The sequence below is a fragment of the Trachurus japonicus genome, unplaced genomic scaffold (assembly GCF_045865225.1).
Source record: "Trachurus japonicus isolate A0001 unplaced genomic scaffold, Traja_1.0 AP030010.1".
Taxonomy (NCBI): Eukaryota; Metazoa; Chordata; class Actinopteri; order Carangiformes; family Carangidae; genus Trachurus; species Trachurus japonicus.
The window spans coordinates 45871-62730 of NW_028220143.1; the positions used below are offsets into that span (position 1 = coordinate 45871).

A 16860-nucleotide genomic window follows, 5' to 3' on the forward strand; every position below is an offset into this window, starting at 1 on the left:
AAACTACTGAGGCTCTTCTCAACCATTTCACACCATTAAACCCGCTGTTTACATGTTCTACTCCTCAGCTAATGCTCCATCTATATTCTTCAACAATGTTCTTCTGCTGTCAGTTTACAATGTATTTCAGTAGGCATTAACTTTTTTCCTAATTCAGGAATTTTTCAAACTCTTCTTTGACAATTCAAGTAATTTCCAGCCATTTCATACAAAGTCTCACATCTTCTACTTTTAAATATATTCTCAGCCATTGCTTCAGCTATGTTAGTGCTGGTTCATCAGTTGTCCTTCCTGTCAGGTTAGCTACAGATTTCAACTATTTAACCATTACATTTAAACATGCAGAATTTCAATGTTTTCTTCTCCCTTTAGCATTTCTACTGCTTTTTACCTTTAAAAAGGCATTCATCTCACACTACAAGTTATATGTTTCAGCTTTTTCCCTCCTAGGGATGAATAAAGTATTCCTCTACTCTCTACTCTACTCTACTCTACTCTACTCTACTCTACTCTACTCTACTCTACTCTAGCATTAGTCTTTTCAACATTGCTTTAGCAGTTTCGTCAACTAATTTAGCATTGATTCAACAATTTCTTCAGCTCATTCAGCATTGCTTCAGCAACAGCGTTCAGCTGCTTTCAGCATTCACACGCATTTTCTGCAGGAAATGCTATCTTTTTCTAGTTATTATTCTTACTTCTTCTTCCCTTTTTCTGCGTTTAACTCCTTCTTCATACTTTGTGCTATTTCAACAATTCATATATCAAAACGTGCAGCTTTTTCAGGACATTTATGCTATTATTTTTCTCTTTCATACTATTTATACTTTTTAAAATATTTAACTTTTTGTGCAATTTTTCTCTCATAGGAAATACATTGAAACAGTCTTCAAACTCTTCAAATCTTCTGCTTCATTCAGCCTCTAATAGCTTCAGCATACTTTCAGCTACAGACTTCATTCAACTTTTAAACTGTTCACAAACCTTTCAACTATTCAGCTATATCTCAGCTTATTGATATCTTCAACAGTTTCAGATATATGTATAGTTTTAAAATCATTAAAATTTCTGACAAAATTCAGATTTAACATGAAAGTCAATGGGACGGAATGTTCGGACGTTGGCAGTTGGTAGAGTGACAGAGGGTCTAAAAATCCTCTCACATTTTTCTCTCTATCCTGTCAGCACGGCCACAGATTACACTCTACACACATAATTTCGGGCATGCTTGTAGACAAGCTCATCCTTGATCTCTTCATGTGCTCAAAAAACCAGAGAGACGAACACAATTTAAACTGGGAGCCTCTGAGTGTGGCCAATTCCCTCCCTTCCTCTCATTGACTCCCATTCAAAAGTAGGCGCTGATTTTCTAAACGTCCCAAAGTTTCCAACCTGCGACCCAATCAACAATTTTTACTCTAGAAACACCAAAGTGACATGGACGCGTTCAGCAAGGTCTTATGGTTCGGAAAATGTAAACCTTTTGCTCGTACTAAGTACAGATTTGTCGTACATTAGATCTGTTTGAGGGTGTCACAGAGCAGTTAAAGCCTATGGTTAAAGCTGCCACCATACCTTAAAGCCACCAGCCAACAGTTACATGGTAACCTCAACATGGCAACCTCACCATGGTAACCTCACCATGGCAACGTCACCATGGCAACGCACACACATTCTCTCTGTCTGACTGTCTGTCGGTCACACACACACACAAATGGACACACACTAACTACCACACACACACACACACACACACACATACACACACAACACACACACACACACACACAAATGGACACACACACACACACACACACACACAAATGGACACACACTCACCATACACACACATCCAACACACACACACACACACACACACACACACAAATGGACACACACTCACCATGCATGCACATCCAACACACACACACAAATGGACACACACTAACTACTACACACACACACACACACACCATACACACACACGCACACACACAAATGGACACACACTCACCATACACACACATCCAACACACACACACACACACACACAAATGGACACACACTAACTACCACACACACACAAACACACACACACACACACACACACACACACACCCAACAAACATACAACCACTTACCAAACACATACACAATTTACACAAACAGACACACATGCACACACAACAAACACACACACAAATGGACACACACTAACCATACACAAACAGACACACACACATTTCATACAGTTGTCAGGTCAGAACTTTTTGTATATCTTCCACACACACACACACTTTTCCTACAGTTGTCTGACTGTTTTGTATGTACCTCTCTATCTTCCTGTTGTAGTTAATGGACTTGTTTCTGTTAATTTAGTTCTTTAGCTATTTAAACTGAAAATACACATTTCCCCATTTTGGTCATGTTGAACACATTGTTTTACACGTATCCTAAACTACTGAGGCTCTTCTCAACCATTTCACACCATTAAACCCGCTGTTTACATGTTCTACTCCTCAGCTAATGCTCCATCTATATTCTTCAACAATGTTCTTCTGCTGTCAGTTTACAATGTATTTCAGTAGGCATTAACTTTTTTCCTAATTCAGGAATTTTTCAAACTCTTCTTTGACAATTCAAGTAATTTCCAGCCATTTCATACAAAGTCTCACATCTTCTACTTTTAAATATATTCTCAGCCATTGCTTCGGCTATGTTAGTGCTGGTTCATCAGTTGTCCTTCCTGTCAGGTTAGCTGCAGATTTCAACTATTTAACCATTACATTTAAACATGCAGAATTTCAATGTTTTCTTCTTCCTTTAGCATTTCTACTGCTTTTTACCTTTAAAAAGGCATTCATCTCACACTACAAGTTATATGTTTCAGCTTTTTCCCTCCTAGGGATGAATAAAGTATTCATCTACTCTCTACTCTACTCTAGCATTAGTCTTTTCAACATTGCTTTAGCAGTTTCGTCAACTAATTTAGCATTGATTCAACAATTTCTTCAGCTCATTCAGCATTGCTTCAGCAACAGCGTTCAGCTGCTTTCAGCATTCACACGCATTTTCTGCAGGAAATGCTATCTTTTTCTAGTTCTCCTTCATCTTCCGGACGATTTTCGATGTGCTACTAGTCCTGCAACTCGAAGAGTTGCAGGACATATTATATATCAAAACGTGCGTCCTGATCGGGATCGCTGTGCTATTACTTTTCTCAACAGTTTACGAATTTTTCGCGACGTAGTCGCGAAAAACTGCGCAAAAATTTTGCATGTAAGTCAATGGGACGGGCGAAAAAAAAAGACCGAAAAAGACCAATCATTGGAGTTTAACAAAAGTCTACTGCTCAGGCATACTTTCACCTAGAGACTCCATTTAAACTTTAAACAGTAGACACAAGTCTTGTGTATTGTCGTATTACTCCACGTTTTGATAGGTCATATAGTTTTTGATCAATCCCTGATCAATGACCATGATCATTTTTGGAGAAATTATGAGTTTATAATGGGTGTGTATTGCATGGAATGTTCGTGTCAGAGTGCGTGACATCATCGGTTAGAGTGGGAGAGAGTGAAGAAACATTCTGTATTTTTTCTGGATAAATTGCCACCACGGCCACAATTTACACTCTACAGACATAATTTTTTCAGAATTTGTAAGACAAACTTGTTATCTCTCATGTCATGTGCTCAAAATATCAGAGAGACTTACAGAACTTACAGAATCAGCCTCTGAGTGCGGCCACGTCTGTCCCTGCTCCTCATTGAGTCCAATACAAATATTTTCTGAGAGGAGCAGAACGGCCTGATGTTTTAAAACTGCCAGCGTCGCCAAAATATTTACTGTAGAAACACCAAATCGTACCGAAATTTTCAGTAAGTCCTTAGAGCAACGTTGATCTGTGTTTTGTTCTGATAGGAGTTACCGTTTTGTCATGCTAAGCCTAATTGTGAGGCCGGTTTAGAGGCAGAAAATGGCTGTTTTTCTCCACGTTTCTGTCTGTCTCAGCCTGCGGGGGCCCCTATCGCCGTGGTAACCTCTTTGATTCTCAGGCCAGAGCTCGTTAACTTCATAAACAATCCACCTGGCGCTCGTTTAAATGTTTATAAACACAGACACAGCTAAATCAGACTGACACAGGATGCAGCTACTAACTAACTATGTGACAAGTCAGTCACACACACACACACAGACTCTAGAGCCAGCTTCATGTGATTACAGTCACACACACACACACACACACACACACACACACACACACACACACACACACACACACACACACACACACACACACACACACACACAGTTAACCTAATGTGGTTACAGCTCCTCCATATCAGTGCTTATAGAAAGATGATCATGTGTCTGTCTGATCAGCTCTGTCTTGACCTTAAGATCGTGGGTTTGATTCCCATGTTGACAGAGATGGCACAACCCGCAGTAGCTCCCGTGGCCCATTCAAAATTTCCCGAGAGGAAATTTTCTAGTTCTCTTTTATTGTTTGTATTGTGAGTCTGTTGTTGTGTTTGTCTTGCTATGGACCTTGAGACTGAAAGATAGGCTATATAATACAGATATAAAACTAAAGATCGGTTGATTCGACACTAGTCAACTGCTTCACCTAGGCCTAAATTAGTCCTCATCTCCTTGAATTGATGGGTTTGGTAAATGTCATTTTCTACAGTCAGTAGTGTGATAAATGTGATTAATCATATGAAATAATTCATAAATGTGATGAATAGTAGGCTATATTTTGTGAATTTCTTTAGATTTATTTTGTCTCTTTGGTGAGGGATTTAAAGTTCTTTTTGTTTAAACTTTTACACCTTTATTTCAAGAGGACAGGTGGAGACAGGAAATGGGGAGTGACACGCAGAAAAAAGTTGAGGGGGATTCAGCTGGAAAAAACAACAACACAGGATACAGGATCGTCCATGATGTGTGAGTAACCATCTAACTTCTTTCTGTCTTCTCCTCCTCCTCCTCCTCCTCCTCCTCCTCCTCCTCCTCCTCCTCAGTAGCGTTAGCATTTTGCACTTTGAGATTAGGCTACTTTATGAAAAGTGCTTTACAAATAAAATGTATTAGCCTATTATTATTAATATTAGCTATTATTATTATTATTATTAGCATCACCTCCTGTGTGGCGGAGTTCGCACACCACTGATGACGCAACAACGGTTACCAACGGTCGGATTTTTGAAAATCTTAGATGTTTGAAATCGTAGTTTTAAAGGTGTTAAAATGGCCGTTTGTCCTGTTTGTTGCACCTGCTTCTATGAGTTTCCACGAGTTAAGTTTCCGCACGAGTTTACCTGAGTAAGGAAAACAAATTTGATTGGTTGTTATCGAGCGGGCGGGATATTCAATGTTTGGGGCGGGACCGAGCTCGGCGTGTGTGTATGTGTGTGAGTGTGTTTAGCTAACGTTAGCTAATAGGCTTGCTACGTTATAGCTTGCTAACTTAGCTAGCTAGGCTAAGTGATGGAGCACAGGGATCTGGAGGAAGAGAGTTTGTTTCGGCTGTGATGGACAAGTCTCCTCGTTTTTCTCAGACATTTTATTGATGGATGATGGTTCCTGATATCGTTGGCTGATAAATCGTGAGCAACGTGACGCAGAATTCGTGCACCTGCATTATCCAATGGCCGGATTTGCTCAAATAGATTTTTGCACAAAGTTTGGGCTACATCGTCTGATAGGTGAGTGATTACACTATTTTTAAGACCCACAGTGGGCTCAAATTCAATTTTCTTTTCTGAATCTTATCTGGTAGGCTACCTTTTGAATAATGTTGAAATGTTCTGTGTTAGAGAGTAATTATACAGCACATCCATGCTAAACATACATTTTAAAGAGGAACTATGCAGGATTTTTTATCTTAACCACGCTACATTTTTACCTTAATTAAACAGCTTCAGAGTAATGTAGCTGGTTTAATAACTGACTTGTAAATAGTTCCAGGGAGAATGGAGGCTCTCTGCCTTCCACCTATAGCGTCTCTTGGCTGAAAACCAACCTCGTAAGATCAGAGCCTCCAACCCGGTGTCCCAGCTCTCGTCTCTGCGGCACCGCCACAAGAACGCGCTTGTTTATGACAGATAAGACTACACAAATATACCCATTAACATTGTAACATGGATTGATTTCTCAACGGCTTTGCTGAAAACAAATTATGCGTATGGCGGAGAGGGTTAGCAACCCAGAGGAGAAGAGACCGGACTTGTATAGTTCCCATTTAATCTGCGCTAATTTGCACTGTGTTTTCCATAATGAACCTCAAGCTATTTCAGTTCTCACTCCTGCCAGGTGAGTGTCAATATCTGTTATACAAGCAGGCAATATGTTAATGTGTGTTAGCAACTTGTTAAATATTAGGCCTAGTGTGTCTTTCCTTTGGTGAAGAATAGTCTGCGGTAATCTGCCGTTAGTTTTGGCTAAACTGACATTAGCCATTAGGCTATTAGCTAATAGCAGACTAGTGTTGAATTTCGCCGTGTGAATATTAGTTTCCCTGACATGTTAATAACATTCAACAGTCAGTGGTTTCACGTACCACTGATTCAACCATTAAATGTAGTGATGGCATGAGTTGTTAGTTTACATATTGCTAACCATTACTTACCAATGTAAAGTCGTCAGTGCTACAGATAACGTTAGCTTACTGTACCGTAGTCATGATAACGGACAAGTCACTGAGTGAAACGTTTTAAACGTGGTCTGAGAAATGTTGATGCTTTAAATGTTTTAGGTTAAAGGATGACTGCATAAAATCGTGGAACAAATCAAGTTTTCTGACACATTTTGGTTTCATCAATATGTTTATCATACTTCACATTTATGATACAGATTGGATGCCGTTAACTGAACATGGCGTACAATGTGTTTTTAAATGAGTCCTTCTGTTGATATTTGAACCATTGGCTAGAAACGTTTGCTTACCAATGGTAGTCTGCTGTTGGCTTTGGCTATACTGTTAGCCCAGTATCGTAGCTTTACAGAACAAAAGACGTTTTTGGACACCTTTAGATCACCATATTTTCATCAATATGTGTATGATTAATATTTATGATATAGAATAGGATGCCATTAACTGAAGATGGAAGTGCACCCTGTTAAAAAATAACAGTTGAACCATTGCCTAGAAAACTTCAGTGGTAGGCTAGTTTGCTGTTGGCTTCAGCTATACTGATGTTACCTGTTACCCCAGTAACTAGCAGCTTGTTAATTATCAATTTGAGAGTCCCTGACATTAAACATAAGTTGTTCAACTGTCAAACGACAGTGAATCTGTTTATTTCATCTGTTTACACTGGTGAAAAAGATGTTTAGACCCTAAGAAAGATTAAACACTTGTTTTTATCAGTTCCTCAATTCTCATGTGTCTCTGACGGCTTGCCCCGGTAGTCTCGAAGGCGAGAGCATGGCTGTAGGTCACACATTCATGAACCTCATGAATATGCATAATGTTAACAGGAATTTATTCATCTTCTTTTAACAGCTTGACTTCTGTCCCCTGAGCACAGTCGATCATCACTCTCCTCTCTTGTCAGATGAAATCAGGTTTTACATCAAATTTATGTTTCTTTCATACACTGTTCATGTGTTTTATTGTGTCTGAAGACAAACAGAGAGATGAGAGGAGCAGTGATGAGTTTAACAGCAGCATCAAGTGGATTTGTCCTCGTCCTTCTTCTCACTGCACCAGGTACTGTACATCTACATTTACTTTGTAGGACATTTAGTAAAACACACTCGGATCAAGATGAAACAGGTTTGAGTCAATAGATATAAAACATTATTCTCCTTTATAAGTTTAGTGGTAGATATATGAACTCAAGAAATAGTGAAAACATAATGTGAGTCTTTGTTTATCTGTGTTATTGCACAGTGAGGCTGGTGCTGTCTAAATTAACTGTATGAATGAAGCTGTATCAGATCAAATCATGTTGATTATCATTCTACTGTATAGTAGTGCAGACAGAATGAGAGAGCGTTTCTTCCAGGAATCCATTGTGAAAACCACACACACACACTTGTAGTACAGTACAGTTGTTAAAGTGCCAAATGAGGATGGAGGATGATGAATAAATGATTTAAAAACAAAACCAGTTACAGGTAGCCTACTATAGCGTCATGGTGTGTATACTTCAGATCAGCGGTTCAGCAGTTGAACAGCTTATGGAAGGAAGCTGTTGATCAGTCTGGTGGTTCCGCTTTTTTATGCTTTGGAAACATTTGCTTGATGGGAGCAGTTCAAATTGTTCAAAAAATTGTGGAGAGCGTGTGAGTCCTTGATAATGGTCAAGTGCCCTGTCATCTGAATGATTAGTAAATGTAGAGTTATTCTACAAATGTCCGTACATCCTGTTTAAGAGAACGAGGGAACAGCTACCAAGGCTCAAAATAAGGAACTACTTAGACGTCAATGGTTAATTTTGTTACTTGTAGATGTAAGTGTGATGTTTCCACTCCCTGTTTGGTTCACAGTGACCCGCCCTCCCTTACAGTAGAAACCAAGTGTGAATAACAATATATTCATGCATTCAAATGCATGCCAGCATAAGCACAGAGAGAAGACTGAGAATATGACTTTTCTTCAGTGACATATAAATAACAATATAGAACAATATCACAGACATGTCAGTGAGACGTGTTGGAGCCAAGTAGTTTAGTAAATGTGTTTTAGTCATGTAGCAGGTTTACATGTTGAATTAGCTCCATAAAACTTCACTGTGTTGTTGTGAGTCTGACTGTGGTTTCTGCTGTGCTCTGTGTTACAGTGATACAGGGTCAGAGAGACTGGGGAGTGGCTTACACTGACACTCACATCTGTGCATCTAAAGGATCAACAGTGGAAATGAGCTGCACATACAGTTACCCATCAAGGATAAATAACATTTACACTACAGTTCAGCGAAGATTCTGGTTCACTAAGTGGATTAATTATGATGCTGTGGATCTGACAACAGACTCAGACTACACAGGTCGTGTGGAGAATCACTGTGATTGGAGGAAACGCTGCACTCTGACAATCAGAGACCTGAGAGAGAGAGACTCAGCTGTTTACAAGTTCAGATTGACAACAAATCAATATGGGAAATACACAGGTGAACCTGGAGTGACTTTGTCTGTCAGAGGTAACGTTTTTACTGGAATATTTATCGTTTGGTTCAAGTCATTGACGACTGAGAATCTTTATTTGTCTCTGTGTTTGTACTTTTCTAGTTTAGTTCATGTCTGTTCTTTCTTCACATGTCCAGACCTCCAGGTGCTGGTGGAAAGATCATCAGACCAGGTAGAGCTGAAGTGTCACAGCAGTTTTAAAGCAGCTGGTCGTCCTTCATTTGTCTGGTACAAGAACGAACTGAAGATGGAGGAGAAAACATTTTCTATTAGAGTCTCTTTTAATGATTACAACAGATATTCCTGTGCTCTTAAAGGATGTGAGGATCACCGCTCTCCTCCAGTGTGTGAGTTTACTCCACAGTGTCACTAATACAATGTCAAACTAAAACCTTTCACTACACAGTTTATGTCTCATACTGGATCAACCTCTGTATAAACTATCAACTACATCATATTCACTTCTACTGTGAACAGACAGTTAAAGTTGACTTCTCCTCATGTTTCCTCCTCCAGATGCTCCAAAGCTTCCCTCTGTGTCAGTGAGTCCCTCTGCTGAGATAGTGGAGGGCAGTTCAGTGACTCTGACCTGTAGCAGTGATGCTAACCCAGCAGCTAAACTCAACTGGTACAGGCTGAATGAAAAAACATGGAAACATTTCAGTGACCGGCCACAGTTTGTCTTCAGCTCCATCCAGCCCTCTGACTCTGGACAGTATTATTGTGAAGCTAAGAATGTGATGGGGAGGAAATCAGCACGTTTACCTGTTTATGTCAAATGTGAGAGTTTATTTTAAAACCTATACGAAGCTGAATATTAACCAGAATAATGATTTCCAGACACAACATTTCATTTGCATCTAAACACAGAACTATGAATTGTTTCTCAAATATTCAAATACAACATGTAGCTCTGCAGTTAAACTGTGCTGTTGATGTTTGTTGCTCCAGATGCTCCAAAGCTTCCCTCTGTGTCAGTGAGTCCCTCCGCTGAGATAGTGGAGGGCAGTTCAGTGACTCTGACCTGTAGCAGTGATGCTAACCCAGCAGCTAAACTCACCTGGTACAAGGAGAAACAAACTCTTCATCAAGGAGCAGAAGGAGTTTATCATTTCTCCTCCATCAGCTCTGAGGACAGAGGGACCTACCACTGCAGGTCTGAGAATCAATATGGACGGATCGACTCTACGTCTCTGTTTATAGACGTCCTGTGTAAGTAGAAGACACATCTTGAAATTCAAGTTGTACATAATAGTTTTAATATTGCATTAGGGCTGCCCGATAAATCGTATTTCCATCGTCATCGCGATGTCGACATGCACGATAAACACATCGCGTAAGGTTGCCTGAAATGCGATTAGTACGTTGTATTCATCCCCCCGCGGTCGGACTCCCCGTCGACACGTTCCGCCGGGCGCATGACGTCTGTCCGACTACCCATTTCTCCGACCACCCATTTCTCCGACTCCGACCATACATTTCTTTATTTTTGCGTCCATCAGTCCGACCTCCCACTTCTCCGACTTAAGTAGCCCTAACCCTTAACCTTACCCTAAACCTAACCTCAACACTGTAGAATGGGTAGTCGGAGAAATGAGCCGTCGGACTTGTGGGCAGTCGGACTGACGTATGCTCCCCCGTTCCGCCATAGTCACTCACACGCACACATCACAGTTGATAAACGTTGATTAATGTTAACAGTTACCTGTCTCAAAACCAGTGTTGCTACTGGCTTTCTTTTTCCTTTTTTGCCCATGGTCGGGTTGAGAAACTCGTGAGTCCGGCTGTATTGGGTCAGAGATTCAACACGCCGGTCTGGTTTTACAGTTATTACAGGCAGTACGCCCGTTTATCACCAATAAACACAGTAGATGAGGAGGGAAAGTGACTGAGCTCAGGCTGTATAAGACGGGTGGGGGGGGGGGTGTCAGCTGCTTGGAGCGGTGCGGGTGTCTGACTGCAGCGGAGACTACCATGGATCTGCTCCGTGACACAGTGCTTTGGGACGGGACCGGGGCTCATCCGCTAATCGCTAATAACCCGAAAACAGCAGTGACACGTGCTTTCACGCCGAGTCTCCAAACCAGAAAGGTCTGTAACAACAGTACAACGGAAAAAGTTGTTTTTGAAAAAAAAAAAAGAGAAAGAGACCGGCAGTGCCGTGTAACCACAACAACAACAACAACAACAACAAAAAACTGACAGGGAGTGAGTGTCACACTTCCTGTATCTGGCCCTTCAAATTAAAAGCCCTATAGCGTTTCATACACAGTTCAGTCATATTGATTTTGACTTAATTTTGACAAGACATGGCTCCAAATGTTTATGATTTTTTTCCTGTGACCAATCTACCAATGAAATCTTTGTCGGTTTTTGGTGTGAACGCACAGTGATTTTTTTTGGTCGACCAGTGCTTGGTCAACTATTTGGGGGCAGCCCTAGTAACAACAACAACAGTGGCGGACTTCTGTCAGGTCCCTCACATACCACGCCTGAAACACATCCACGCAGCATCGATCAGCATATTTGTACTTGCACAACTTGTGTTTAGTCGGCTTATAGTGTTTGGAGTTTGTTTACAGCATCGCTAGGGATGGGAATCGAAAACCGGTTCCTCTTCGGAACCGGTTCCAACTTGGATCAATTCTTGGAATCGTGTGCGTGTCTGCTTTAACGATTCCCTTATCGATTCCGTTTGGTTCAGAAACTCGCGCATTAATTGATTAATGACGTTACGTAACGTTCCGTTAAAATCAATCTTCATTATAAATGAGGGTGCTTAGTGTTTATATCCACACGTCACCGTTTGTTCTCACAAAATAAAGTTAGTGGCGTGTCTGCGTGGAGCGGAGCTGCTGACAGATGCAGCTGACAGTGACGTTTCCTCATCACTAAACCTGTGAGCCAGAGCCACCCTCCGGTCCTCCCTCCCTCACGTCATGAGGACAGGACAACGTCTCCTGAACAGGCTACATGTCTATTCTTTCTGTTTTTCTCTCTTCATTCTAATCACTTCCTTTCAGGTTTTGCTCGTAGCCAGGTGAAACGGTAGCTGCACCCTGTGTCTTTTCTCTGGCGCGCTCTCTCTCTTTCGCTCGCTCACTCGCTCCGCATAAAAACGAACGTTATGAAAACAATAACTAGTGAGAAGATACAGATGCATAAAAACCATGTAATGGAAACATTGTTAAATTCCTCCTGTGGAGCACAGCTGCCCCACAGCCACAGTGGTCTAGTGTTAACCTGTCCAGGCAGGTCGGTCCTGTCAACTTTTTTAATGTCAGAGCCATTAATGCAGTGTTTTCAACCTTGGGGTTGGGACCCCATGTGGGGTCGCCTGGAATTCAAATGGGATCGCCTTAAATGTCTAGTAATTGATTAAAAATAAATAAATAAACTAATTATTTTTCACAATCTTAAACAACTATATTCTTGATATATTCACTTTCTTGAATAAATCAAGATAAAATAAAATGCAGCATATACAAATATCTGAGCTTGCTCATCTTGAATGAGGGTCACCAGAAATTTGTGATGTCAAAAGGGGTCATGAGCCAAAAAAGGTTGGGAACCACTGCATTAATGCAAACAAACCCATTTCTCTTTTATTCCCTCACCCAATGAGAATCGATAAGAGAATCGATAAGGAATCGAATCGATAAGCAATATCGATAATGGAATCGGAATCGCTAAATTCTTATCAATACCCATCCCTAAGCATCGCAAGTTTTCCACCCTTCTTCTCTGTTTGTGGTGTATTTGTGTGGCAGCGTTACAGCACCACCACTACAGTACACACTACAGCGTGTTGAGGTTGTTTTCGGAAAGACACAGGAACTGTATGGTTAATATGCAGCACACCTGAATGTTTGATTATTTATCGCAAGTCATATCGTCATCGCAATACTGAACAGTGTCAACGCACATCGCACATTTTCCTGATATCGTGCAGGCCTATATTGCATCTTCATGTTTCCTCCTCCAGATGCTCCAAAGCTTCCCTCTGTGTCAGTGAGTCCCTCTGCTGAGATAGTGGAGGGCAGTTCAGTGACTCTGACCTGTAGCAGTGATGCTAACCCAGCAGCTAATTACACCTGGTACAAGGAGGATGAAGACTCACCAAAAGCTTCAGGACAGATCTTCACCATCACTGACCTCAGACCTGAACACAGTGGGAGTTATTCCTGTGAAGCCCAGAACACAATAGGACGTCAGAAGTCCACCTTAAATCTGACTGTTGTTCCAGGTGAGTAAATGTGTGTTAATCCTCTGTTGACTCCGTCGTCCTGTAACTCCCTCATCAGTTGTCAGTGTTTCCTTCTGATCCTCCAGGTTCATGGAAATCAGCAGCTGCTGGAACAATCCCTGTTGTTCTCCTGGTTCTGGTCCTCCTCACTGTCTTCCTGTGGATCAGGTGAGAACGTCTGTGTCTCCATCATCATCTTCACTGATCCATCTAAATGTAGGAGTTGATTCATTCGACTGTTTTTCCTCCTGTCTAGAAGAGACAAGTTGTTCCCACAGCAGCGTGAACCAGGAGAGAGACCTGACAACGGAGCAGAGGTGAGACAGGAAGAGTTCAAGTCTTCCAGTGTGAAATGAAGCATGAATGCACTTGTCCTGTTAAAGGGACAACGAGGAGTTTTGGAAAAGCGAAGTGTTTCCACACTACATTTATGAGCCTCTGCGTACACCGTGAAATTCTTTGACCGGCGCAAGACAGACTCATGTTTTCATTCATCAAGAATTAAAGTCAGAGGTTGGAAGACGATCACATACCGTCGTAGTTCCCACCATAAACGGAGATTCGGCGGTGTTATCCTCATGAATCGCCACGAAACCGAAAGTAAAGAAACGCTGGTCGGCTCGCCCAGTATTTCCACCACCACTAATAATAACAAAATAACCGTAGAGACAAAACCATAGATTTATCTAAAATGGACCATTAACAAGTGGTAACGTAGATTCATCCACATTAATATGACACTTTTTTATTGTCATGGAATTTTTCGTTTTGCCGATGGAGAAACTCCTCGTTGTCCCTTTAAAACTCACCTGGAAACTGTTATATCAGCTGTTTAGTCCACTTTCTTCATGGCTGCCTTCTTGGTGTTTGACAAACAATGGTTCATTAAAGCTGTGGATGATGGTGTAGATCCCTCAGGCTGAGAAAAGTGGCTTTAAACTGTGGAACCTCACTACATGCTGATTCATTGACTTTGCTGAATGTGTCAAGGAACATGAAGCAGTGTGTGAATACTCTGACCTCTGGTGGTGGACAATAGGAATTACAACACAATAAAAGTCTTGTTATAACTGAGATGTGTTTGTCCCGTCAGCTGAACGTGGGTCCAGCGTTTGACTCCCCGTCCTCTGCAGCAGGACAGCAGGATGACCTTCAGTACGCCAGCATCAGCTTCTCTCAGCAGAACCAGGGAGATGTTGTCTACTCCAACATCAGAGGTCGTCTCCATAGAGAAACTGAGGAGGAGGAGGATGGAGTTGAATACTCTGCTGTCAGACTGAACAACACCAGCAGTGCATCAGGGTGAGCAGCTCCTCTCACATGAAAACAACACACATCAGGTTAAAAACTGTCAGAGTGAAGGTTTTATTCTTCTCTTCACAGAACAAGACGACAACAAGATGGAAACGATGCATTTGCACTGTACAGCACAGTCAGCAAACACACATGAATCTGTGGTCTGTTGTTTATACTTTGATCAATAGGACAAGGAAAAATACAAACACAAACAACAGTGGTTTATGTAGGGAATGTAAATACTTATTTGTGTTCTTTTTGTTTTAAAGGGTTGTATATGTATGAAAACATATTTTCTCACTTACTCCTCCTACTTTTATCCAATCATATTCGCTGTGAAAATGTACCTGAATGTGACCTCTGTATGACAAACTGTAAATATAACAGCAGGTTACACTGTATCATATAAATATCTGAATAAAACACAGTCAACCCAGTTTGTGTTGTGTGAGTGATTTGATAGTGAACAACTCAACACAATAGTCCAATGTTGCCAAAACCAACTGATACAATACACATTTATTTATAAAGCACATTTACAAACAACAGCATTGACCAAAGTGCTGTACAACAACAAAGATTTAAAACAAAAAAAATTAGACCAGAGGGCAACCCACTATCACATAGAGACTGTGAAGGCCAGGGAAAGAAGGGTTTTTTAAATGAGACTAAAAAACAGGCAGTGTGATGTCAACTACTTCTCATAAACACAACAGCTTGAAGACAAGAATATAGAGATATAGGATATGTAGTGGGTCTGGAGTAGCCACATATAGTTTATTATGTTAACAGACACCCCCACCCTTTTTCATTTTAATATTTGAACCTTTATTTGAAACTTTATAAACTCATTTTGCACCAGTAGATGGTGCTCTAACACCAGTGGGTCCAAGCAAATTGTTTCTGCTCTGCTCGGTAACAGATACAAGAGGGGAGCATACGTCAGTCCGACTGCCCACAAGTCCGACGGCTCATTTCTCCGACTACCCATTCTACAGTGTTGAGGTTAGGTTTAGGGTAAGGTTAAGGGTTAGGGCTACTTAAGTCGGAGAAGTGGGAGGTCGGACTGATGGACGCAAAAATAAAGAAATGTATGGTCGGAGTCGGAGAAATGGGTAGTCGGACAGACGTCATGCGCCCGATACAAGATACCCCATGATGGGTGAATAACATCTACCTGTTATGGTCTTCTTTCTGGTCTAACTCATTAAAAAAGAAAAAAAAAAGAGAAAGAAACTCTGCTCTTCAGCCATGTTAGCATCGTCCTCCTCAAGCTCTTTGCTAATGCTAGTGTAGCCCATGTGTTCAATGTCATAGATTCATATTTCATGAAAACTCCACTTTTTCCCAGGTTATTAATAGTTTTCTTATACATATCTGTTTCTGTCTGAATTCTTATTTTGGCGAGGTGATTATCTCAACAATGGTATTTTATTTTGGCTCCTGATAATCCGTTGATGTTCCACTTCCTGTTATTTCGCGGCCATTTCCATCAGTCGGCTCGACGTCTTCCTGAGCATAAGTAAGACTTTATAACTACTCCTGTCGTTGCTGCGTTAAATGTAATAAAATTGCTACTGAGAGCTGCAAATATTACTTTGTACAGGTCACAGGTTTTAGTCCATCGCAGTAAGAATATTATTTTGGTGTGATATATTTTTTAAATCGAGTATAGCACTTTTGTTGAACTAGCTAACCTAACGTCGTCAAGCTAGGCTATATTAGCATGAGTATGTTTTCTTGTGCGTCACTGTTCTCCCCCCGTTCTCTGTGAAGGTGTGGATGTTGGAAACCAGACCTTGTGAAGCTGCTGTACTGATGTTATGGCGTGTTACTCAGGTATGTGAGCTCCCTGTTTATTAATTTACTCTATAAATGCATTTTGTGTTAAGAATTTAGCTTTTTTTCTTTAGGCTATAGTTATGCCAAGGGCGTCAGTTTACTTTGAAAAGTGGTGGGGACAATGACCATATGCACCCCCCCAACCTGAATCCTTTTACTTTTTCACACCCCCTTGTTGTCACACTGTCTTTAACATTATGTTGTAATAATCAGCTAGCTTAGCCCCCAGACACAGCCAGAAAATTTTCATCTGTAAGTAAAAAAAGAACAACAACAAATCTACATTAATTTTACATTGATAAATTTACATTAATTTTATAAATTTGATTGAAAATTGAAGG

The 16860-nt window shown here is 40.8% G+C and overlaps 1 protein-coding gene across 2 annotated transcripts; it reads left to right on the forward strand.

Moving 5' to 3' along the window:
- Positions 1-7575: 7575 nt before the first annotated feature.
- On the forward strand, positions 7576-14953 carry LOC146960766 (B-cell receptor CD22-like). Of its 2 annotated transcripts, XM_085772073.1 has the most exons (8): positions 7576-7717; positions 8793-9149; positions 9273-9482; positions 13121-13381; positions 13468-13549; positions 13638-13698; positions 14475-14683; positions 14765-14953. In XM_085772073.1, exons 1-8 carry the CDS (start codon positions 7645-7647, stop codon positions 14829-14831), a joined length of 1320 nt encoding a protein of 439 aa, XP_085628199.1. In that variant the 5' UTR covers positions 7576-7644; the 3' UTR covers positions 14832-14953. The 2 variants fall into 2 exon arrangements, with proteins under 2 accessions (XP_085628199.1, XP_085628198.1); XM_085772072.1 differs by lacking the exons at positions 7576-7717; positions 8793-9149; positions 9273-9482 and adding an exon at positions 10055-10347 and having other exon boundaries at positions 14765-14951.
- Positions 14954-16860: the final 1907 nt, after the last annotated feature.

Bases quoted from the DNA above. Each gene is read 5' to 3' on its own strand.
- LOC146960766 (XM_085772073.1), top strand. From the start codon at position 7,645: ATGAGAGGAGCAGTGATGAGTTTAACAGCAGCATCAAGTGGATTTGTC. The intron at 7,718-8,792 runs GTACTGTACATC...TCTGTGTTACAG, and splicing joins CCTTCTTCTCACTGCACCAG to TGATACAGGGTCAGAGAGAC. The intron at 13,550-13,637 runs GTGAGAACGTCT...CCTCCTGTCTAG, and splicing joins ACTGTCTTCCTGTGGATCAG to AAGAGACAAGTTGTTCCCAC.